The 24,884-nt window shown below is 45.8% G+C and overlaps 1 protein-coding gene across 2 annotated transcripts in view; it reads left to right on the plus strand.

Moving 5' to 3' along the window:
* LOC125424441 (A-kinase anchor protein 13-like) overlaps positions 1-24,884 on the plus strand; it is a 105,191-nt gene that overhangs the window by 70,196 nt on the left and 10,111 nt on the right. For both annotated transcript variants that reach the window (XM_048481673.1, XM_048481674.1), the window contains 2 exons: positions 2,574-2,724; positions 19,312-19,608. In XM_048481673.1, the coding sequence (XP_048337630.1) occupies positions 2,574-2,724; positions 19,312-19,608 (448 nt within the window). The remainder of the gene's footprint in view (positions 1-2,573; positions 2,725-19,311; positions 19,609-24,884) is intronic.

Genomic DNA, 24,884 nt, shown 5'->3' on the forward strand with positions numbered 1-24,884 from the left:
CTCTACCTGGGCCAGGGCCTTTACAGCCCTGGCTCCTGCCTGGTGAAACACTCTCCCACCAGCTGTGTCCTCTGAGGCACCCTCACGGGACGCTTAGCAGGTGAGTTCCGATAGCTCTGTAAAAAAACTGAGTTGTTCCACCGGGCCTTTGGAGAGGCTGGCTGCAGATTGGCTGCCCCCTTGTGAGGCCCCTGCCATATTTCACCATCTTCAGCAATGCCTTTTTCATCTTTTGGCACTGCTGCCCCCTCCCAACCTTAGGAAAGGGCGCCACTACCATGGGATTTTTAAGCTGTCTCTGTTTTAGAGATTGGTACGCTGCTACTGAATTTTAAGGGTTTTAATTGTTTTTTAATTATTGATTATGGATGTTGTTGTTGTAAACCGCCTAGAGCCCTTCGGGGATGAGGCGGTCTATGAAATCCAATAAACAAACAAATAAAAGACCACCCAGATGTGGACACATTCTCAGAACACGTTGCTGCAGCTTATTTGGACTTTACTGGATTTTTGGTTATTTTGGCTGTTTTTTTCTCTTTCTTTTCCTCTTCTGGGACCTCCTTTGTCATGTGTTGTTGAATCTTTGCTTTTAGATGCCAGGATTTTATTAATCAACATTTGGATTTTAACAGACTATTCTCTTCAAGCAAGGGACCTTGAGGTAGGACCTAACCCACCTTGCAGAGTTTTTGGAAGGATAAAATAGAGATGAGGAAAATCCTGTAAGTCACTTTGGGTCTCCAGTAGTGGGGCATGAACTCTTTATTTGTTTGTTTGTTTGGTTGGTTTCTCTCCCACCCTTTAAATACATCCCCGCGTGGGTTACAGCAATCTAAAAATGCCTCCCACATTACAATAAAAACAGCATCATATATAGATAAAAATACTTAAAAACATACCTAAAACAATGAACCAAGGTCCAAAACCCCACCCCCTCCCTCACCTTCCCAGGTGCAGATGGGAGGCAAGTTTCAAAGAAATCCCAGTTCTCTTGGGAGTAGATGGCAGCTGGGGTGAAAATGAATCACCCAACACTGGGAGGTGTATAATGTTGGCGCCAGTTGGGAAGGCATTCTTTTATATCTTAGGAACTGCATCTTCCTGTATTGCCCAAACTGGACCCTCCATTCTTTGGTGGCATACCTCCTGGTGGTCCCTGGTCCCTTGGAGCAGGGCCAGAGCGAGGGGAACTGCGCTCGGGGCATGCGTGTGCCTTCGCTAAATGCCTTCAACTAAATGCCTTCACCAGGCATTTAGTTGAGGCCAGCCTCCCCACTTCCATCAATTTTGTCATCTGTACTGTCGCCAGACTCTCCTAGGAGGGTGGGAGTATGTGAGGATTTCTATCGTGTGTTTTTAGTCGGTTTTATTGTGTGCACGGTTGCTTAATAGTAGTTTTCTGGAGTTAGCGGTTGGCATTTGGACGGAATTGTATATTTTATATGAATGTTGTGAGCTGCTCTGAGCCGATTCGGAAAAGCGGCACATAAGCTGAATAACTAATAAACAAACAAATAAAGTGGGGGCTATTGCAGAGAAAGCCCTCCACACAGTCCCCACCCCTCTCACCTCAGAGAGTGAAGGGACTCCAGCACGGCATGGCCTCCCAGCTGCATGACCTTAGCACCCGGGCCAGTCTGTATGGCAGAATGTGTTCCCACAGGTCTGGTCCCAGGCCGACTGCACTGCATAGAAATTTTCAGCACCTCTTAAAAAGGGTCATTGCTTGAAAATAAAGGTGACCTTTTTTTGTGCCTTGAACAAGGGAAAACGGCATGTTTTCATTGGCAGTGGGCTCCTTACCGAATAAACTTGAGTCAGTCCAAGCTAGGTACAAAATTAAGTTATCCTGTGTTTGCCTGCCTCTGCCAGGGAAGCGACTTTGATCTCCCGTGACTTTCTCCAAATGGGGTCTGGCAGCCAGCTTTTCCATTTGTTCGCTGCTTAAAATGAAGGGGGTTATAATAACCACCTTGTGCGGCGGTGATCTCAAACAGATGACAGTATTTGGGCAATAATACGCAGGGAAAGGTAAACACACTTGAATTAAAACGTCTCTCTCCGGGAGGAGAAGGGCGGCTCTGCAGAAGGCCTCGCTTGCAAGAAGTCGTCTGCGTTTGTGTTAATTCTGGAGTTGTTTAAAGCCAGGATCCTGCCGCCACGATTGTGAATTTATATTAGCGACAGGGTTTATTTTGTGTGGGTGAGTGGGGCAGGGGGAATAGACGGATTTGAGCCCTATCTGATTCCTTTCACCTGTCAACGTTTTTTTATCTCGCCCTCCCTCCGAGGAGCTCATAAGCAGCTTTCTGCATCTTCATTTTGTCCTAACAACAACCCTGTGAGGTAGGTTAGACTGAGAGTGTGCAACTGGCCCACGATCACCCAGCAAGCTCCCATAGTAAATGGGGATTGGGGAAAAGGTTGAATACTGTTCTCTGAGCTCCTAGTCTGGTGTTCCCATCCCAAAACTTTATTGGCTCTACACACCACTTTTTCTGTAATAATGTTCGCTTTTATTCGTTAAAGTGCCAGGTCTGAGGATCAAATTCTTTTGCTGTTCTCTCCTCTAGGGTGACTGCTTGATCTCTGTATTGCTCACCAAAGACGACAGCGTGGAAGGTGACGATGTAGTTTTTTATCTTGTGTTTACTGGGTCTGCTATCCAACACTGTACAAGCACCAGGAAGGTCACGGCGGGGACGTTAGAGACGATTGCTCCTGGTAAGTATGCTTATCCCCCACCCACCCCTTTTGAGACTTTGACTGTAAGCCAGGGATATACATATTTTTGCTGGCACACCTGGTTCGTTTCCCAAGAGGGACAGGTGAGCTCTTGTCCGTACTGACCCCTTTAGGTTTGAAGTCAAGCTATGCAACTTCATGGTGTAGTGGAATAGGAAAAGCTCCCTGAACTTAGAAGAGTTTGGATTTATATCCCCCTTTCTCTCCTGTAAGGAGACTCAAAGGGGCTTACAATCTCCTTTCCCTCCCCTACACCCTATGAGGTGGGTGGGACTGAGAGAGCTCAAGAACTGTGATTAGCCCAGGGTCACCCAGCTGGTGTGTGTTGGAGTGCACAAGCTGTTCTCTAGATAAGCTTCAGGTGGCTTTTACTTGTCCTTTTACTTGACTGGCTTCTGAGATTTAACCATACTGTGCTCTGAACCTGAAGGACTAGAAACTTGTCTTATTAAAATTAAAATGAACTTTGAGATTGTTACGTAGTGGAGTTCTGCAGCCAATACTGAGTTCTGCTTGGATCCGTCAGAATGTTGTCACTGAGAGAATTCTGCACAGTTTTTTTTATGGCTTCCTTCACCCAGCGTAGCCCAGAACGTAGGTCACAGGGGACAGGGAGCCCTCTTGGTGGCATTTTGGGCTGCCAAAGGAAGGGAGCAGAAAGAAAGTCACACATTACATGGGCTGAAATCCCTCCAGCTCTGGAAACACTCCAGTAGATCTGAGTCTTTCTGACTTTTCTGCACTCCCTGCAGAATATAACAGCCCTGAATTTTGTCTGAACAGGGAACGAACAATGATGGTGTTAGCAAACACATTGACATTTTAAAACTTTTTGGGAATTGTCGTGGATGTTGCTGTTTTGAGTGCCGTTCAGGAGGACGCTTTTCTTTCAGCTGTCTGCAGTAGACCCTCTTGTCAGAGCAGCTGTGCAGTTTGGCTTTGGTGTAACAAACAGGTGGTGGGCACAGTTCACTGCTAAAAGGAAACTTGGGCGGAGACGCTGGCAAGGGGCTACCTGATGAGATATATGAATTACTGTTGGGCTGCTCCCCTGGGTGAATTCCCTCCTGTCTAATGGTCATGTGTCGGGTTTGTCTGCTCGGGGCAGCTCATTATCTTGTACGGATGAAGGTTTCTCAGCCCACCTGTTGCTTTTATTGAATTGGTTTCTTGCAAAGGATGGGGTGGGTGGTGGCGAGATGGTAAGCAAGCTGGACTTATACCTAGGAATGCTTTCGCATCCACTGCCTTTAGTTTAACTCTTAGTGTCCCAGAAGGGTCCGTCAAAATTACTTTGTAGAGGAGAGGTCTCCAATATGTTGCCCGAGGTCACCCATCCGTCAACCACTTTTCTGGTGCCTGCCAAGTGTTTTTAGAAGAGTTTGGATTTTTATCCCCCCTTTCTCTCCTGTTGGGAGACTCAAAGGGGCTTACAATCTTCTTTCCCTCCTCCCCCCACAGCAAACACCCTGTGAGGTAGGTGGGGCTGCGAGATCTCCAAAGAACTGTGACTAGCCCAAGGCCACCCAGCTGGCATGTGTTGCAGTGTACAAGCTTAATCTGGTTCACCAGATAAGCCTCCACAGCTCAAGTGGCAGAGCGGGGAATCAAACCCGCTTCTCCAGATTAGAGTGCACCTGCTCTTAACCACTACACCATGCTGGCTTTAGGAAACTTCTGATTGACTACTGGAAATTCGGTTGGCTGTACGGATTTTCTAAAATGTTGCTTCGGCAGTAGCTGCCCACAGCAACACAGCACAACACTGATGTGAAACTGTAGCAATCTTTTGTGCCCAGCTCCGCCTCCTCTGGCAGCCATTTTTGTGGCAGCCATTTTGTTGTCATGCATGCCATGCCGTGTCAGAATCCTAAATGTGCCTTCAGGCTTTGCAGACCCCTGTTCTAGAGCATATTTTACAGAACAGAATAGACAGATGGTTTTCTTTTGGCTCTGTCCCTGGCCATGCACAGTACGCTCGCCCGCCCCTTGGATACAGCAAGCCTCTCTCCAGTAAATAAAAGCCTGTCGCTTGTTGCTGTTGCGTAAAGGCCACAACTTCTCCTCCCCAGGTTCTGGCTTTATCTCTGTTGGCCCAGCTCTGTCCTTCTGGCCTCACGCTCCACAAGTGTACATTAATCTTGTGTTTAAGTTGTATATTGAACCAGTTTCCTTGGAAATGATGTCAGTGACTCAGAAGCGGCTTTATTTGACTGCAGCGTTATTACAGGATTACTAATGGGCAAGAGACAGAACGGAGCAGAGGCAGACCTTATTTCCCCCTGCAGCCGAGAGATGCCAGCCTCCAGAATGAACCTGGGGACCCCCCAGAATTACAGCTCATCTCCATACTACAAAGACCAGTCCCCTTGGAGAAAATGGAGGTGGACTCCATGCCACTGTGCCCCACTGAGGTCCCTCTCTTCCGGGGGGATCAAGCCCAAATCCCTAAGAGTTTCCCAACCTGGATCTGGCAAACGCACCCCAGCCCCATCATGTTCCTGTGCAAATGTGTGCCTTCAGCATGATCACACGTTATAGAATATATGTTTATTTACTTTATTAACAGCCCTCCTTCCTCACTGAGACTCAAGGCAGCGGACACAGAATAAAGCAATCTGGTTGTATAGCATGAAGCATCTATGAGAGCCTCCCACTATGAGAGCCAGCGTGGTGTAGTGGGTAAGAGCAGGTGGATTCTAATATGGAGAACTGGGTTTGATTCCTCCACCTAAGTGGCAGAGGCTTATCTGGTGAACCAGATTAGCTCGTGCACTCCAACATATGCTAGTTGGGTGACCTTGGGCTAATCACAGTCCTTTGGGGCTCTCTCAGCTCCACCTACCTCATAAGGTGTCTGTTGTGGGGAGAGGAAGGAAAAGGAGCTTGTAAGCCACCTTAGTCTCCTTACAGGAGAGAAAGGTGGAGTATAAATCCAAACTCCTCCTCCTCTTCTTCTCATCACCATCACTGCCACCGCCACCGCCGCCGCCATCTAGGACTGCTTGTCACTATGGTGGACTCCAGTTTTCCCAACCTGGAGCTGACAACCCTAATTTTGACCCTCTAAACGCTACATCTCATTGGTGCCTTGGAAACTCACTGGGTGACCTGAGTTGGTCGCTTTCGCCTGTCCTACCTCATAGAATTGTTGTGAGGATAAAGTGGAGAAGGAGAGAATGATTAAGCTGCTTTGGTCCCCATTGGCGAGAGAGGCAAGGTATGGAATATGTCAATCAATCTTAGCTGTGGTACCGCACTTTTTCATTAATTAAATGCCTCTAGTGTGATTGCACTGAACTGCTGCCAGCCTATGATTCTGCCCTTTTCCCTGTTCTTGTTTTCTGCTCCAATGAAAAGAGATCTGTGGTCTATTTGAATCTTTTTTGGGTTTTTGCCTGTTATGTAAATATATATTTTTTAAAGTAAATTGCTTTCTTGGCTCTGTGTCACGCAGCCCCCCCCCCCCCCCGATCCCTTCAAATTTACTTTCTGGTGAGCTTTTTAGATTTGCTATATAAAGAGCAATTATTTCATGAAAATAGTCTTTGTCTGGTGAGTCCAGAAGAATAAACAAGTTGCGTAAGAAAGGGATCACTTGAAAGTGAAGTCATGAGGTTTTGTTTTAAAAATATGCTTTATTATGAAACTCTCCCCCACCCCCAACCCAAAACAATTCCCTAAAGGAGTATTCCAAAACTGTAATCAGCGAGTTGCTTTCTGGAAGGAAATTTGAGACGAATGATTGTGAGAGACCTCCAAGCCACACTCAAAGGTACCAAGACCAGATTCTTCCCTCTCTAGAGGCCAAAAGTTTCTCCAGGGTTTTAGGAAACAAGTCTTCACGCGGAGAGTTTTTCTTTAGGAGTTGCTTTTCTGTAAAGTTCCAAAAAATTCCACTTGCAATGTTTGCAGCAAACTCAGTGTGAATTTCCCCTCATCCATTTTATCCTAACAACAATCCTGTTAGGTGGGCTATCAATACCCTTACTGGTCCAAGATCACTTAGTGTTTATTTCAGAGTTTTTCCATTCCTCACACTAACACTGTGAGGTTGGCTCAGCAGAAAGTGACTGGTTCCAGATCTCTTGGTTAACTTCATGGCTCAGGAGAGAACTTGAATTTTGGCCTTTTCAAATGTATAACCCAGGTGTCCTCAACTTTTTGAGTGTATAGGCACATTTGGAATTCTGACAGTGGGAAGAGGGGCAAAGCCCAAAAATGGTGGCCATGAGAAGTGGAGCCAAACATAAAATGGCTGCCACAGGAGGTGGAACCAACCAAAAAATGTCAGGGAGAGAAGTATAACCTGTAGCAGCTCTTCAGCATTTCATAGAGAATCTATATTTGATGGGATATCTTCTAAAAATGAACATATTCTGTAAAAAAAAATTGCACCCACACAAAAGCCCCTTGGGGGAGGGTGGTCCATAAGCCCAATAAAACAAACAAACAAACAAACACAATGTTTACATATTGAAATAGGTAAGAAACCCGTGTCTGATAGTTTTGTAGGCAAAAAGAGCAAACTCTTTTCTCATGACCCCAGACATTTTAAACCTACACTATTACTAGTAACAGAGGCAACTGGAGAGACCTCATTGCAAATATTAGAGTTAGAGATTCTGGCCAGATCATGATAGGAATATACATGATCTATGAAAAGTTTCCGCAGTTTTTTGTAGTGAATATATACTTAGGAATATACATGATCAGAGTTTCCATGGTTGGAGTGATGTTATTGTCAACTTCCACCTGAATTATGAAAATATATATTTAAACTGGAAAGGAACTCATGGCTTCAGAGGTGTACTAAGCATTTCGACTGTACTGTGCAACCATATTTGAGTAGAGCGAGGCTCCATGGCCATTTTAGAATTTCACTCTGCTATTTGCACATATAAAGTACTTTGCATAAAGCCACTGTCAATGTTATATGATGATATCCAAATACAGTTCACTCCCTGCTGCATACAAAAAGACAACCAAGGCGTTTTCCGGATGGACAAAATTTCCCGGGGGAAAACTGGGATCATGCATACTGGAATGTTTCTATCTTGGTTTCTTCCTCTGCATGGCAGCCCGTCAGTACATTCAGGCCGAGAGGAAGAACTTGCATAGCCCCTGGTTTAGTTTCATTTTCCTTTCCGACGTTGCCGTGCATGTGCGAACTGTCCTGTTTTTCTGACATTCTGATTGGCTGCCTGTGGCGAGGCGGGAATAATAATCCAGTCTGTCTCTTGTAGTGTTTGCATGGGAGTGGGAGCGGCACGGTTTTAAAAAAAGAACTGCCAGTTTTATTGTTTTTTAAAAAGGTGTGGGATAAGGGAAATCTGGCGGGACGGGCCCAAGTTAGACCTGTAAGCCATGAGGAAGTCATGGTTTAACCGGGATGTTTCACTTCTCTATCCCAGGATATCTTGGCCGTGGGGAAAACTCCCAAATGTATATTTATGAAATTTATAATAAAGTATCACAGTGCAATATATATATATATAATGTGAGATATATAAGTTCACAGCACAGTTCACAGCACAAGTCACATTATTCCTGAGGATGGTTTGCAGTCCCAAACTCCAGAAAGCACAGGAATGTGATTCAACCCAAGCTACATTGATAGCAGCTGTGTGGCGTAGTGGTTAAGTGCTTGTACTGCCACTCACACGGTCAGGAGTTCAAGCCCCCTGTGGGTCAGATATCCTGGCAGCTGGCTCATGGTCAACTCAGCCATCCATCCATTTCTTGGTTGGTAAATGAGTACCTAGCTCATAGCTAGGGGGTAAAGAATAGCCAAGGAAAGCAATGGCAAACTACCCCACAAAAGCTGCTTGCGTATAAAATCACTGCTTGCAGTGGTACCCCAGGGTCGGATACGACTGAAGGGGAAACTTTACCTTTACATTGATTAGGGGGCTTTGCGTCTTGAAGGAAAGATCTTGAAAGCAAACATCTCATCGCAAAAACCTCTTGTGCTTGGCTTCCAGCGTCTTGTTTACTATTGGACTAATTATGCTTGACTTTCAGTGTCTTGTCTTTAATGAGATTAGAATATTAAGTGATTTTCTTCCTATATTTTGATTTCTATTTTATTTAGAGTACTTAATATAGTAGGTGATTATTGCTTTTAATTGCACCGTTGACACTTTATTATAACTTTCATAAATATACATTTGGTTGTCTTTGTCTATGCAGCAGGGAGTGAATTGTATTTGAATTTCATTGTGGTTGTCACTCCCAGGTTTAATGTTATCTCAACATTATATGATAAACATTTGAAACTGAAAAATAACTTTCTGAAAGTATTTGGCAGGTACTGGGAAAGGGGCGGATGGGAAGCATGGTACCCACAGAAGAAGAGAAGAAGAATTGTATTTATATTCCCCCTTTCTCTCCTGTAAGGAGACTCAAAGGGGCTTACAATCTCTTTTTCCTTCCCCCCCACAACAAACACCCTGTGAGGTGGGTGGGCTGAGAGCTCCGAAGAACTGTGACTAGCCCAAGGTCACCCAGCTGGCACGTGTTGGAGTGCATAAGCTAATCTAGTTGCCCAGAAAAGCCTCCACTGCTCAAGTTGGCACAGTGGGGAATCAAACCCGGTTCTCCAGATTACAGTGTACCTGCTCTTAAGTACTATACCACAGACAGCTCTAAGCGCTGTGCCACCTCTTGCTGGCATACTTATAGTTCACCTGCTTCATCTTTTTACCCTCTTGATGTTACGTCAGGATTATAACCAAGTGTGCACGCTCTTAGATATTCCCAGTGATCTCTGCGCCAGAGTTCATACAGTTCTCTTCAGCCAGTTTCATGGGGTCGTGGCGGGGTGTGGTCTCTCCGGAGACTTAAAATAGCTATCAAAGCTGGACTTCTATTGTTTGCTTCCCGAGAACCCGAATTCCCCGAATAGGCTGCTTGGCTGGGGTTGGCTGCCGCTCCTGCTTGGATAGGATATGAAGTCATGTGTGAGTGAGGCTTCCAGCGGCTTTGTTTAGCTGCAACAGTGTTTGGTCTCTGGGTGCTCCCGCCTGACGATAAGGAACGTCTCTGGAACATCCCCACCTGTTCTGCATACAGCTGGGAGAGGCATGAGCCAAGCCATCGGTTTTATTTGCTGTTTCAGAGTTTCTAATAACCTTTCTCAAGGGCAGGCCGGCATATTCCAGTGACTGGCCTTGGATTGAGGCAGAGGGCGGGGAACTCTCAGGCGTAAATACCTGATAAGCCTTGAAGGCTGAGCACTTTTCATTTACAAGCGGGGTGTGTTGCTTAGACATAGGTGGCTACTACATGCCTCACACGTGGCTGAGACCACAGGAGTTTGTGGCACATCTGGACATAGGGTTGCCCAACTTCCAGCAATGGCTGGAGCCCTCCTGGTATTACAATCTCCAGGCAACAGAGAGAAGTTCACCTGGGAAAAATGGCTGCTTTAGAAGGTGAAGTCTAAGGCATTATATCCCATTGAGATCCCTCCCATCCCCAAACCCTCCTCTGACTTCACCCCCAAAATCTCCAGATATTTCCAGTGATGGCAACCCTTTCCCGACAGTACCAAGAAGGCTGCATGAATCTCTTTGTGGTGGCTTCCCTTCCAGCCTGTTTTTTCCCCTGGCTTACCAAACAATAGAGCAAGATATCGTCGAAGGCTTTCACGGCTGGATTCAATTGGTTCTGGTGGGTTTTCCGGGCTGTGTGGCCGTGGTCTGGTGGATCTTGTTTTGCAGGGCATGAAAATGTGAATCACTCCCTGGACTGATAAGCCCCACCCGCAATACAATACTACCAACCACATCTTTGCATAACAAGTTCCACCGAAACAATTACTGATTGGTTCCCCACCCTGGGACATGGACAATATATACCCCAAACATTTCCTTCTCTCTGGACACAGTGTGTAACAGACTTCTCTCTGTGATACACCTCTGAAGATGTCAGCCACAGATGCAGGCAAAACGTTAGGAACAAGATCCACCAAATCATGGCCGCACTGTAATGCTGAACACACTCAGACAAAGCTAACTTTAGAAAAGGAACTTTATTGATTTATGTCGCCCTAACTAAAGGGTGCTGGAACTAAGGATTCTTGTCCTCAGTTCCAATATTTACACTATTTACAAAGACAGACAGCAACCAATCAACTCTTCCCCTCCTCCCAGCTCCTGGTCTCCCATTGGCTCTGAAGCTTTGGTGGAATGTAGCTTCTCAGTTTGTTTTCCTGCACTTTTTGGGAAAAGGCAGGAACCAGTGTATGTTGGGAGTTGCAGTCCTGACACACACAGCCCGGAAAACCCACCAGAACCAATAGAGCAAGAGCTATAACACAGTTTGGACCCAATTGGGTTTCCAGTCATTGGCTGGCAACCAGCAGTAGAGAGAAAAGGTAGGGACAGGGGAAATGATATTGCGCCTGCAGTGTGATGTCATTTCTGGTAAGGAGCCAGAAGTTCAACATGACACTTTAGAATTTGGTCCATACTCTGTGGTAGAACTCTAAAGATGGACTAGATGGACTCTGGTCGGATCCAGCAGGCACGTTCTTATGTTTTTATGTTTTCTATGTTAGCCAGAGATTTGGTCAGTGTAGGTCTAGATGTTGGCCATTTATGCACTTATGATCTCCTTTCTTTGAGCAAACATTTCCTTCATGTTTGATACTTGGCTATTCGTGTTTTCCCCTCTTTGGCACTTGCTCCACTGTAAACATCAGAGAATCTCTGCAGTTTCCGAAAGCACTTTAAGTGAGACTTTTTCTTCCCCTTCACTGGGAAAGCAAAGGAGATCATTGTGCTTTTAGCTTTCCACAGGTTTTCTTGCTTCTCCCTGCCTTCCGCTGCCTCGACCACATTCGTTCCTCCCACTCTTTGGGCGACCATCTCTGGATGATCAGAAGGGCTTTAATTTTTTTTTATTTTTAGCAATGATGGATTATTGCTGGAGCAACGACCCAGTGAAACTGACAAAGATGTCAGTGGCATCAACAAAAAAGGCAGCAGGCAACCTCCCCAAATGGAAATTGCATAGAATCAACATGGAAAAGGAGGAGGGAGAAGGAGGATGAAAAAGGAGGAGGAGGAAGGAGGAGGAAGAAGAATGAGGAGTAGTAGTAGTAGTTTGGATTTATATCCCACCTTTTTCTCTTGTAAGGAGACTCAAGGTGGCTTACAATCTCCTTTCCCTTCCTCTCCCCATAACAGACACCTTGTGAGGTGGGGCGGGGGCTGGCTGAGAGAGTTCAGAGACTAGTCCAGTGATAGCGAACCTTTTCGAGACCGAGTGCCCAAATTGCAACCCAAAACCCACTTATTTATTGCAAAGTGCCAGCATGGCAATTTAACCCGAATACTGAAGTTTTAGTTTAGAAAAAACAGTTGGCTCCGAGGCGTGCATTACTTGGGAGTAAGCTTGGTGGTAGTCGGTGGCTTTGCTTTGAAGCAACCATGTAACTGTTCCAACGGGTGAATCACGACTCTAGGAGGGTTTACTCAGAAGCAAGCCCCATTGCCAGCAACCGAGTTTACTCCCAGGTAAAGGATCACACTTTAGTTCTTCACATGAAAATCAGTGGGGTTTAACAGTACTTAACAGGGTTACCTAAACTGCTTCTCCAAAACTAGGTCTTAGGTTTAATGCTAATAATCGAGCTCAGCGGCCCAGGCCAGCCTAGATGTGTGGGGGGTGGGGGCAAGCAAGCGGAGCACATAACATATTCCACTAAACATTTATGCTACCAGTATACCCGTGCCTCTTGAAATCCTGCTTTCTGTTGAATTAAATTTTTGTTTTGTTAGTTTGAATGAAGGTTTTATCCAGTGTGTGTTTGAGTTAGCCGGCTGTCCTTTTAAAACAGAAACAGGTAAAAGCTTGTTTCACTTTGGGTTTTATTTCCTTACACCTGGAAATCTCTAAATTGCTCTTTGTGGCAAGTGGCTGCTGTTGCAGAAAGTTCAAGGCAAATGTGTGAGCTCATGCTGAAACAAGGCAGCAATATCAAAGCACCGATGGGGAGGGGGAGGGGGACGCGAGCCATTTAAGCCTCTGCCACGCTCATTACTGAATAGCTTGCTTTGCTTTTGAACTAATTGCCAAAGTCAAAATTTTGTCCTCTCAGTCTGAAATCTTTGTCAGTTCCCAGGGAAGAAGGACGTCAAAAGCATATGAAAACCAGCGAACGTCTTGCCCTAGAAGAACACATTAAATGCTTTTTCTTAAGCTGGACCCTTGTTTGACCTGATTTAAATCCAAGTTGTCACTGGGCTCTTTAATTCTCCCTCCTCTCCACCATTTCACAAATGAAAACAGAACAAGTTCCTCTGCTTGAGCTCTACTGTTCATTTTGTTCATTTATTTCGAGATGCGTACCCTGCTTTTCTCCACAGTGGAGGCACAACAGGGCATACAATGCGTGGTGTCATGGTTAAGAGCAGGTGGGTTCTAATCTGGAGAACTGGGTTTGATTCCCCACTCCTCCACTGGAGTGGCAGAGACTTATCTGGTGAACCAGATGTGTTTCCACACTCCTACATTCCTGCTGGGTGACCTTGGCCTGGTCACAGTTCTCTCTAAACTCTCTCAGCCCCACCTATCTCACGAGGTGTCTGTTGTAGGGAGAGGATGGGAAAGGAGCTTGTAAGCCACCTTGAGTCTCCTTACAAAAGAGAAAGGTGGGATATAAACCCAAACACTTCTTCTCTTCTTCATCTCCTGCCAGGAGAGAAAGGTGTGGTATAAATCCAATCTCCTCCTCCTCCTCCTCCTCTTCTTTTCTTTTTATTTTCCCAGCAACAACCCTGTTAGGTAGATTAGAGATTGGCCCAGATTCTTCACCAAGCTTCCGATGGAAGAATGGGATTCAGACTGGAGCCTCCTAGGTTTTGGTGGTGGAAAGTGCTGACCTATGGCAACCAAGTAGGGCTTTCAAGGCAAGAGATGCTCAGGGTGGTTTTCCATTGCTCATCTCTGCATAACAACACTGGACTTCCTTGGTGGTCTCCCATCCAGATACTAACCAGGACCGACCCTGCTTAGCTCCCAATATGTGACAAGGTCAGGCTAGCCCAGTGACAACATCATGCAGACTTCTCCACCATGTTATTGAGAGCTCTTTTCTGATTATTGTTGTGTTCGTAGGCACATACTCAGTTGGTTTTGCACAGGTTTTTAAAGTATGCCTCGCTACAGCGTTATATTGGTTATGATTATTCTCTCAGTTTCGGGAACTACGTGGACTTCCTCAATTTTTGTTTATTTGTATTTGGGCCCATGTGCCATAAAACGTGACAATCTATGAGTAAAGCAGTTGCTTAGCCTGCATTTTAAATAAATAAATATATACAAGGGCAGGAGAGCCCGTGTGATATAGTGGTTAAGAGCAGTGGCCTGGAGAACCAGGTTCGATTCTCCACTTCTTCACATGAAGCCTGCTGGGTGATCCTGGGCTAGTCACAGTTCTTGTAGAACTTTCTTACCACGTGCAGAGACAAGAAATGGCAAACCCCAGCATAGTGTAGTGGTTAAGAGTGGCAGACTCTGATCTGGAGAACCAGGCTGAATTCCTCACTTGCCCACAAGAAGCCTGCTGTGTGATCCTGAGTCAGAGTTCTCTCAGAACTCTATCAGCCAATGCAGATGTGGATAATGGCAAGCCAGCGTGGAGTAGTAGTTAAGGGCAGGTGGATTCTAATCTGGAGAACCGGGTTTGATTCCCCACTCCTCCATCTGAGTGTCAGAGGCTTATCTGGTGAACCAGCTATGTTTCTGCACTCCTACATTCCTGCTGAGTAACCTTGGGCCAGTCACAGTTCTTCGGAACTCTCCCAGCCCCACCTATCTCCCAAGGTATCTGTTGTGGGGACAGGAAGGGAAAGGAGCTTGTAAGTCACCCTGAGTCTCCTTACAAAAGAGAAAGGTGGAATATAAACCCAAACACTTCTTCTCTTCTTCATCTCCTGCCTTGAAAACACTAAGGGGTTGCCATAAATCAACTGTGCTTTGATGGCACTTTCTGTCTCCTCCGCATTTATAAGCAGTGTTCTAAAACACCTCTGCTGCTCTTGCTCCTTCCCTCTAACCAGTTTTGTGTGCTGAAGTCAGAAATGTTGGTATTCCCTTTCACCATTTTCTGTACTGCTGAGAAAGAGACTTCCCTGGTTCCCAAGCAGCAGTGAATAGCTGTAGTTGTCGAGCCTAGTTTTGCAGGACAGCGGGAAGAAATGAATCTCTTTACATGAAAAAAAATCAATTAGAAAAAAAAGGTTGGGGGTTGATTCACAGAGACTGAGGTAATGGGCTGAACAGCAGTTTCCAGTAATTAGTGAATAGTCTGTGTTGTTCTGGCACAAGCAACTTTGACATCACTGCATCGACGGGGCGGGAGAGAAAACAGTCTGTAGAGAACTGGAAACGCCAACCTGATTATTAAAGGGACTTGGTTTGGCAATTACAATACAGTGCCCAGGCTGGAAATATGAAGACTTCCACCTTTTAAATTGCCCTTGGAGTTTGTTCTCTGGGCCTGATGGTGTTCCTGCATTGCTTAACCTTGCTAAAGAAAATATATGTAAAACTGAGAGAAGCCATGAAAAATCAGCTTAAGTTTGGCCATTGAAGAAGAAGAGTTTGCATTTATACTCCACCTTTCTCTCCTGTAAGGAGACTCAATGTGGCTTACAAGCTCCTTTCCCTTCCTCTCCCCACAACAGATACCTTGTGAGGTAGGTGGGGCTGAGAGAGTTCAGAGAGAACTGTCACTAGCCCAAGGTTACCCAGCAGCAATCTAGGAGTGCGGAAACACATCTGGTTCACCAGATAAGCCTCTGCCACTCAGGTGGAGGAGTGGGGAACCAAACCCGGTTCGCCAGATTAGAATCCACTGGCTCTTAACCACTACACCACTACACTACGCTGGCTGGAATTGAAAATAAACCAATCCAGGGCACACAGGTTTTGGCTGGCTTGGCACACTACAGAACCACAAAGGTTGAGCTGAAAACTATAAAGTCTACACTAAAATAAACATATTTATTCTATTGTGTATGCAGTGTTATATATATTCTATAGAATATTATATGTATTCTATAAAATACAAGGTCTGGTACCTCAACAAAACTGGTACTTCTACCACGACGTTGAACAGAACTTGAGAAAATGCTCCTAGATGAGTCACCTTTCTGCTCTCTCTCCATTTTTTTCTTGAGGCTGGGGATTCATCTTGAACTTTGGAGCGCTCAGAAAGCAGTGCAACTTTTCAGTGTTTTTCAAGACCTCCCTAGACCTAGCATGATGTCAGAGAGGCAACAATGGCCTTAATTTGCAGGGTGAAATTTGCTAACCGCTACAAACCGGCAAGTGATTTTGTAGAACCTTTCCTTTTCCCTTGAGAAACACACACCTGCTAGGTGTCTGCAGTGCTGAGAATCAGGCGCACCCAGAGCGTGTTTGAAGATAATGTAGCATTGGTTTACTTGTGTTGCGTACTGTTTGGTCTCTAGAAGTACACTAATTTAATTTGTTTACTTATTTATTTTATTGATTTGGATATAGTCACCGCTCTTTTCGGGGGGCTCTGGGCAATTGTCACCCTCTAATAAAACAATACATTTGCTAAAACAATATATCCAATAATGCAATGCATAAGACATTATAAGTACTTTCAAATGACCCTTACAGAAGATTCGAGTTTAAAATATACCAGCTGGAACTCCTGCTGGCACACAGTTCAGTTCAACATATCAACCCTTCCTTCTATTATAATTTCATTATCTGATTGAAGCGGGACCCCAGCAAGGGGATCAGGAGGACAAAATAAAAGAGGGGGGAGGGAAGGGGAACTCAAACAGCTTACATCATTTTCACTCTGCTGTTTTGTCCTCACAACAGCCCTGTGGTGTAGATTAGGCTGACAGTGAGTAACTGGCCTAAAGTCACCCAGCGAGCAGAGTGGGGACTTGAACCTGGTTGTTATAGTGTCTAGATCGAGGGATGTGATTGTACCTTTCTATTCTGCATTGGTTAGACCTCACCTGGAACATTGTATACAGTTCTGGGCACCTTAATTCAAGAATAATATTGACAAGCTGGAACGGGTAAAGGGGAGGCCAGCCAAAATGGTCAAAGGTCTGGACTCCATGCCCTAGGAGGAGAGACTTAGGGAGCTGGGGATGTTTAGTTTGGTGAAGAGAATGTTAAGAGGTGGCATGATAGCGCTGTTTAGATATTTGAAGGGATGTTATGTTGGTGAGAAAGCAAGCTTGTTTTCTGCTGCTCCAGAGACCGTGACCAGGAGTCAGAACCCGTGACCAGGAGTCACGGGTTCAAGGCAGTGGTGGGATTCAGCAGGTTTGCACCACTTCGGCAGAACTGGTTGTTAAAATAGTGCTTGTAAACAACCAGTTGTTAAATTATTTGAATCCCACCACCAGAACCGGTTGTTAAATTAATTTAATCCCAACACTGGTTCAAGGTGAAGGAAAAGAGATTCCACCTAAACATCAGGATAAACTTCCTGACAGTCAGGGCTGTTTGAAGAGAGGCTGGGTGGTCATCTGTCAGAAGTGCTTTGATTGTGTGTTCCTGCTTTGCAGGGGGTTGAACTTGTTGGCCCTTGGGGTCTCTTCCAACTCTATGATTCTGTGATTCTATGTCCCAGATCTTAGTCCAACCCTCTAACTGCTACACCACACTGGCAACAGATGTCATACGCCTCACTGAGAAACTGCAGGCCTGCCATCACACCAGAATCACCATGAAAAAGTCAGCAACAAATTCTGTATTGCTCACACAACCGAATGCAGTAAGATCTCATGGTTGCTCCAGGGCGCCATCTACAAACCCAGGAGCTGAATCTATAACCAAAAGGCTCTTTGGAATAGATAAATCAATTATCATCCAACGCTGTCTTATGAAAAAATCAGTGAGTAAAACCAACGAAGGCCCCTTCTGCACATGCAGAATAATGCACTACCAAATCACTTTCAATGCACATTGCAACTGGACTTTACTGTGCAAAATAGCAAAATCCACTTGCAAACAATTATGAAAGTGGATTGAAAGTGCATTATTCTGCGTGTGCAGAAGGGGCCAGAGTTTGTCTAATTCTGATTTGTTCATTCTCTCAAACGTGTGGAGGAGGCTGCACGCTGATCTCTGCATGAACTACTGAGCTGGCTTTTCCTTTGGCTAATCAGCCTGCATCTGGGAGTTGGTAATTGTGTTGTACATTTGCATCAGTTATCACCCGGCCCTTCAACCACTTCTGAAGCACAGCCGAATTGTGTACCTTAGAGGTGGGTTCGTGTTGGTTCTGTGGATGAACTTCTGCACAGACTCTGTCTTGACCCAGTCGGGATACACAGTTACTCACAAAGACATAAAGGTGGATGGGATCCCCTTTTAGTAGGTGGACCGTTTCACACACAAAGATCATTTCAAGGGGATTAATTGTGCCACAGCTGTTGGTAGTCTGGGAAACATATTGGTATGAGTTTTCCCCAGATTGCTCACCATCAATCACAGTAGTGGCGAACCTTTGGCATTCCAGATGTTATGGACTACAATTCCCATCAGCCCCTGCCAGCATGGGAATTGTAGTCCATAACATCTGGAATGCCAAAGGTTCGCCACCACGGATCTATCATACTTCTCTGCTGCTTATCATCCCTCCCCCTCCCTCTCCTTTCGTTGCATGCCACCCCTCCCTCCCTCCCTCCCTCCACTAGGGTGGGTGGGCCTTGTCCAGATTCGTTCTTCTCCTCTATTGCATGCTAATCCTCACCCTCTCCACAACATATAACACCACCACTGCACAAAATCATCTCACAAAAGGTAGCCATTAACAGCACCAATAGGAATGAAGGGGAGAGGATTGTGTAGCTCTAGTGTAGCTCTAGTGTAGCAGCTAGAGAATTGAACTTGGCAGATAGCTTCAAATATGGTGGAATGGGAAAGTGTTTCCGTGATGGGATGGTGGTGAAAAGTGCCATCAAGACACACCTGACGTATGGTGACCCTTAGGCTTTTCAAGACAAGAGACATTCGAAGGTGGTTTGCCATTGCCTGCCTTCTGTGTGGACCGGTAGAGGTCTGAGAGAACTGTAACTGGAGCAAGATCGCCCAGCATGCTTGATATGAAGGAGTAGGGAATTGAACCTGGTTCTCCAGATGTTACAGTCTGCCACTCTTAACCAGTGCACCATGCCATTGCCTGCCTCCACGCGGACTGAGAGTTCTGAGAGAACTATGACTGGGCCAAGATCATCTAGCAGACTTCCTGTGGAGAAGTGGGGAATTCACCCTGGCTCTCCAGATCAGGGTCTCCTGCTTTTAACCACTGTACCACACGGGGGTTTGCCAATGGGCTGATTGATGTGGGCTGAAAGAATTCAGAAAGAACTGTGACTGGCCCAAGATCACCCAGTAGACTTCAGGGAAACAAACGTGGTTCTCCAGATTAGTCTCTCGCTCTGAACCACAAGTTACCTGTCAAATTGTCACTGTCATAAAACAAAAGTGTCACAGACTTGTGCCAGCGCGCTTTCTCAACGGTTCCCCTGTTTTATTTTTCCTTCACAGGCCACGACTGCTGTGAGACGGTGAAAGTCTCTCTCTGCGCAGCCAAGCAAGGCTTCCCTGCTCTGGTGGTGGCTGAGGGCAGCTTTCAGTTTGTGCAGGACGAAGCTTACGATGCCGCTCAGTTCTTAGCCACCTGTGCGGGCAACCAGCTAGCTCTGAACTTCACACGGTTCCTGGACCGGTCCAGACCCCCTTCTGGAGATGTGGACTTCCTCGACGAGAAAGTGGCCCTGGCTTTCCGTCACCTGAAGTTGCCAGCGGGGTGGAATGTCCTGGGAGCAGATCATATCCGAGATGGTAAGATGTAGCTGCTCATCTGTTGGTGGGTTACATCTGATTGTCTTAAACCTCAGGTTTACCAGAGGGCAGTGGCATATCTGCCAGAAGGACATTGTGGGGGTGGGGGGGTGTCAATTGACCCCGGGCTCCCCCCATTAGATCACATGGGGGTATCTTGCAGGCCTGTGACAGGCTACTCCTTCAGCCAGTGGAGGAGGACGGCAGCGGTCCTGGGGGCGCTGCTGCCCTTCTCCGCTGGCTGAAGAAGCAGCCTGCTGCAGGCAGGCCCCAGCAGGCTGCCCAGGACTGCTGCTGGCTAAGGTAAGTGGGGTGCGGTGGGGGGGCCGTGGGGGGGCCGTGGGGGCGTGTTGGGGGGTGACCGAAGCAGGTGTTGCCCCGGGCGCCATTTTCCTCTGCTATGCCTCTGCCCGAGAGGGTGGCTGCTGGGATAGCCCAATCAATCTAGTGCTGTGGTTCTTGAAGCTCCTGCTGTCGCACCTCATTCGGGGAAAATCTTATGACCTGCACCTAGCATCTGCCCTAAACTTTAGGCAAGGTAATTTTCCATTTTGGGGGTCAAAAAATGCAAACTTTTTTAAAAAATCCAGACCCTAAAATTTACTCACCAAAATGAACACCAACACAAACAGTGAATCAGTTTTGTGGAAATAAATTTTGTGAATTTTGTGTGGGTAAAATACATACAAAACAATATATATTTGAGAGGCCGCTCACACCTTCTCCGGAATCTGTCGGCATCTCTCCTGGAAAGACCTACCACACAGATTAAGAACCCCAGATCTAGTATAATAATCTTGCCCATGGAGGAAAAAGAAGAGTTTGGATCTGTTCCCCCCTTTCTCTCCTGTAGGAGACTCAAAGGGGCTTACAATCTCCTTTCCCTTCCTCCCCCCCCCCAACAAACACCCTGTGAGGTGGGTGGGGCTGAGAGAACTCCATAGAGCTGTGACTAGCCTAAGATCACCCAGATGGCATGTGTTGGAATACACAAGCTAATCTGGTTCACCAGATAAGCCTCCACAGCTCAAGTGGCAGAGTGGGGAATCAAACCTGGTTCTTAAGACTAGAGTGCACCTGCTCTTAACCACTACACCACTGCTGCACACTTCGCTATTCCGGTAGTGACCTTTTGGAGGTCCCTGACACCAAGGAGGCCTCAACCAGAACCAGGGCCCTTTTGGCCCTCGTCTGGTGGCAGAGGTGGGATCCAGCAGGTTCTCACAGGTTCCCAAGAGTAGGTTACTAATTATTTGTGTGTGCTGATAGGGGGTTACTAATTGGTGATTTTGCCACGTGATTTTTGCCGTAGTTACGCCCCTCCTCCGCTCCTCAGCAGTAGCGCGCAGAACTTGAAGCAGCCTAGCAGGAGGTGCGCCGGTGTCTTACGTGGCAGCCTAGCGCTCTGCGATGCAAGTATCTGTTTCCCGCTTCCAAGGACCGGTGCTTGGCCCGGCTGGCGTCCTTGCCACAGCCCCGCCCAGGAATGCCCCACCCCAGAATGCCATGCCACGCCCCCATTGTGCCCCGCCCAGCTCCATTGGCGCTACGCCACAGTTTGAATCCCACCACCATGGGAACCTGTTACTAATTTTTTTGGATCCCACCACTGCCTGGTGGAACTTCCTACCACTTGACATCATGGCCTTGTGGGATCTTAATCAGTTCCACCAGGCCTTCGTTGAGGTAACCATGGATCCTTTCCATCTCTCTGGCCACCTGATTTTGTCCCCCAATCCTCCCCCATTCTGATAGAGATTGATTGGATCTATAACAGGATGAGGGGTTGATTATGAATTTTTTGGCTGAACAGGGGTCCTTTATGGATACGCTGATTTGTCGCCATCGAGGATATTAATGAATGATACTTTAAAGTCTTAATGTTTAAATGTTACGGTTAGGACAGTCTGATTTGTATGAATTGATGTTCTTATGTGTCTGAATGGCTCTGAGCCCAGCCTTAGCGGGGAAAGGGCAGTATACTAAATTTAATTTTGCAAAATAATAATTAAAGGTTAGCAATTTATTTTAGCCCAACATTTCATGACTGAACAGTGAACTAGGATTCATGGAGAAATGAAACATTCTCTCTCTCTCCCCCCAACCTTCCCCCCCCCCCCCCGGTTTAAATAAGGGTGTGGATATCCTCACTTTCCGTTGGTTCCAATAGTTCATCATAAACCGCCCTTTATGGATGTTGATTGATTCTACTTATTGCTTCATCGATTTACATCTGACTGTATGCTTATCCAGTCTTCTGTCTCTACTTTGAATGGCACGAATTCTCTTTGATCTGTTGTTGTTCCTAATGGTTCCTAACATTGTGACCTCTTTTGGTAACTCACCCCACCATTTTATCATTTCTCCTTTAAGAATGAATTTTTCTTTCTATGCACGCCCACCCCGTGAGTCTGAGGGAGTGAGCTCTGTCTCATTAAAACTGACGCTAGAAAACTTTAAAGGCTCTGCTGCCCTGCTTAATTACAGTGCTTGGATAAAGTTCACACTCGCATTGGAATATTTTTGTTAAAAAAATCTTAATTTGCTTTGAGTTATTTTCCATGACTTTGGGGATTTATGTGGCTTTTTAGTTCTGCTTGTGTGCTTGGAACACGTCAAGAAACTTTAAGATTTAGGATTGAACCAACTTGCTTCTTTGTGCTCTGCTGGAGTCTTGACCCAACTGTTGTGTAACCACCCTGATGCGTTCTTTTTGTAAACATGGCAATTGGGTAGTGTCTTTTTTTTTTAACTGAGGGCTCACAATGCTGAGTGCATTCTGTGAATTTTGGTACTGAAGTCCCACCGCAGCGCTATTGAATGCTGGTAGTGATGCAATCCAACCAGTCGCTCTTCACATCTTCTCTTATGGTCTGGCTTTTTTCCCCAAACTTTCTGACTTTGTGCCCACGTAATGATGGCTCAGTTGTATCTCTGTCCCACCAATTATTACACTGTTTCAGATTCAAGGAAATCAGATCCAAGTATGTGAATCTTACTCCTTTACATTTACCTGATCTCCCCGATTTATTTAGATGACACGACTTGCTGGGCAATCCTGATCCTTCTCTCTGTATGATAGTGGCAGACTTTCTCCTGGAAATTACTAAATGCCAGTAGATTTCCCTCCACTTAACATTTATTTCCTGTACTGTATATGTTTTTAATCAGTTTTTTTTGCTATTGTTGTACTGTTGTCTGTACCAATAAAGTGTTGCTTGTTGTTGAGCTTTCTGACTCCCGAAAAATTGCAGTTGATTTGTCTGCCCAAGAGGCAGCAGATATGTCATGGAACTTCTGTGTGGTGTAGTGCTAAAGAGCAGGTGGATTCTAATCTGGAGAACTGGGTTTGATTCCCCACTTGTCTACCTGAGTGGCAGAGGCTTATCTGGTGAACCAGATTAGCTTGTGCACTCCAACACATGCCACCTGGGTGACCTTGGGCTAATCACAGTCCTTTGGGGCTCTCTCAGCTCCACCTACCTCACAAGTTGTCTGTTGTGGGGAAAGGAAGGGAAAGGAGCTTGTAAGCCACCTTGAGTCTCATTACAAATCCAAACCCTTCTTCTTCTCCTCTTCATGTCTTGCCTTGAAAATGCTACGGGGTTGCCATAAATCAGCTGTGACTTGGCAGCACTTTCTACCTCCACCACATTTATAAGCAGTATCCTAAAACACCTCTGCTGCTCTCGTTCCTTTCCTTTAACCAACACCATGGCATATAAATCCAAACTCTTCTTGTTCTGTTGTTGTTAAGAACATAAGAACATAAGAACAAGCCTGCTGGATCAGACCAGAGTCCATCTAGTCCAGCACTCTGCTATTCGCAGTGGCCCGCCAGGTGCCTTTGGGAGCTCACGTGCAGGATGTGAAAGCAATGGCCTTCTGCTGCTGCTCCTGAGCACCTGGTCTGCTAAGGCATTTGCAATCTGAGGTCAAGGAGGATCAAGATTGGTAGCCATAGATCGACTTCTCCTCCATAAATCTGTCCAAGCCCTTTTTAAAGCTATCCAGGTTAGTAGCCATCACCACCTCCTGTGGCAGCATATTCCAAACACCAATCACACGATGTTGTTTGTTGTTGTTGTTGTTGTTGTTGTTCTTCTTCTTCTTCTTCTTCGTCTTCTTCTTCTTCTTTGTCTTCGTCTTCTTCTTCGTCTTCGCCGTCGTCTTCGTCGTCTTCTTCTTCTTCTTCTTCTTCTTCTTCTTCTTCTTCTTCTTCTTCTTCTTCTTCTTCTTCTTCTTCTTCTTCTTCTTCTTCTTCTTCTTCTTCTTCTTCTTCTTCTTCTTCTTCTTCTTCTTCTTCTTCCATCTGCAAACATAAATTTCCCCCCATTCTTTTTGATTCTTGCATTCTGACTCCCAGAAAGATTATTCCCAGGGTTGTGAGAACCATGTGCATAGGACTGAGTGGAGATGAAATGGCATTGAAATCTAACTATTTTCTGGCCTTCACAGTAGGAGCGGGCATGGTTTTAGCTCTTTCTTCTTCACCCCAGGCCTCAACCCATGTGGTCTTTTCTCCATGCAGGTCCAGTGACTCTGAGAATACTGCTTCCCTGAGTCAGCAATGGAGAGGAATGCAGGAACACACTTATTCCATGCACCAAGTAGTATTATGTGCCCATGTTTTTAATGGTACTCTGCAGTTGGACACTGTGGAGGGAAAGATAGGCACTGCCAGGAAACTACTTGTCTGCCATGATTGATCATTATATAGGGAAACTTTGAAGTTTTCTATCTTTATTAAATAGAAGCGATGGTTGGAAATAGCTGATTTATGATGTACCCATAATTCTAGTCTGACATTTTCATCACATGTGGAGTTCTTAAAACATTGTTACGTTGTGTGTCCTTGCAACAAGCTGATGTGGGTTGTTGTTGAAATGCAGACTTTGGGGCCATGTAAGCAAATAATCAGGAAGAATGGCTACCTCCACCCCCCCACCCCCGCAATCCTTTGGAGGGGGCCAAGGACGCGTGGAGAACGCCCCTTGGAATGTGTCCACAAGGACCAAGTTAATATCATGGGCCAGGTGTTAAGCTTGATAGTTTTGGAAAAGCCTTTGGGGGTGATTGGCTCTTAATTTATCAAGAAAATGAAGAAAATAGCCAGGATTATGTTGGAATGTACTATAGAGGTGGGGAGAGGGCTGCTGAAAAGGATCTGTTATGACTGGCAACATTTAGAAAGGATTTCAAAAGTTAATCCGGAATTAAATGTCACCAGGAAGGAGATTCTGTGCCTAAAGAGTTCTCAGAATCCCGTATTCTGA

Source organism: Sphaerodactylus townsendi, linkage group LG17 (genome assembly GCF_021028975.2).
Source record: "Sphaerodactylus townsendi isolate TG3544 linkage group LG17, MPM_Stown_v2.3, whole genome shotgun sequence".
NCBI classification, from domain to species: domain Eukaryota; kingdom Metazoa; phylum Chordata; class Lepidosauria; order Squamata; family Sphaerodactylidae; genus Sphaerodactylus; species Sphaerodactylus townsendi.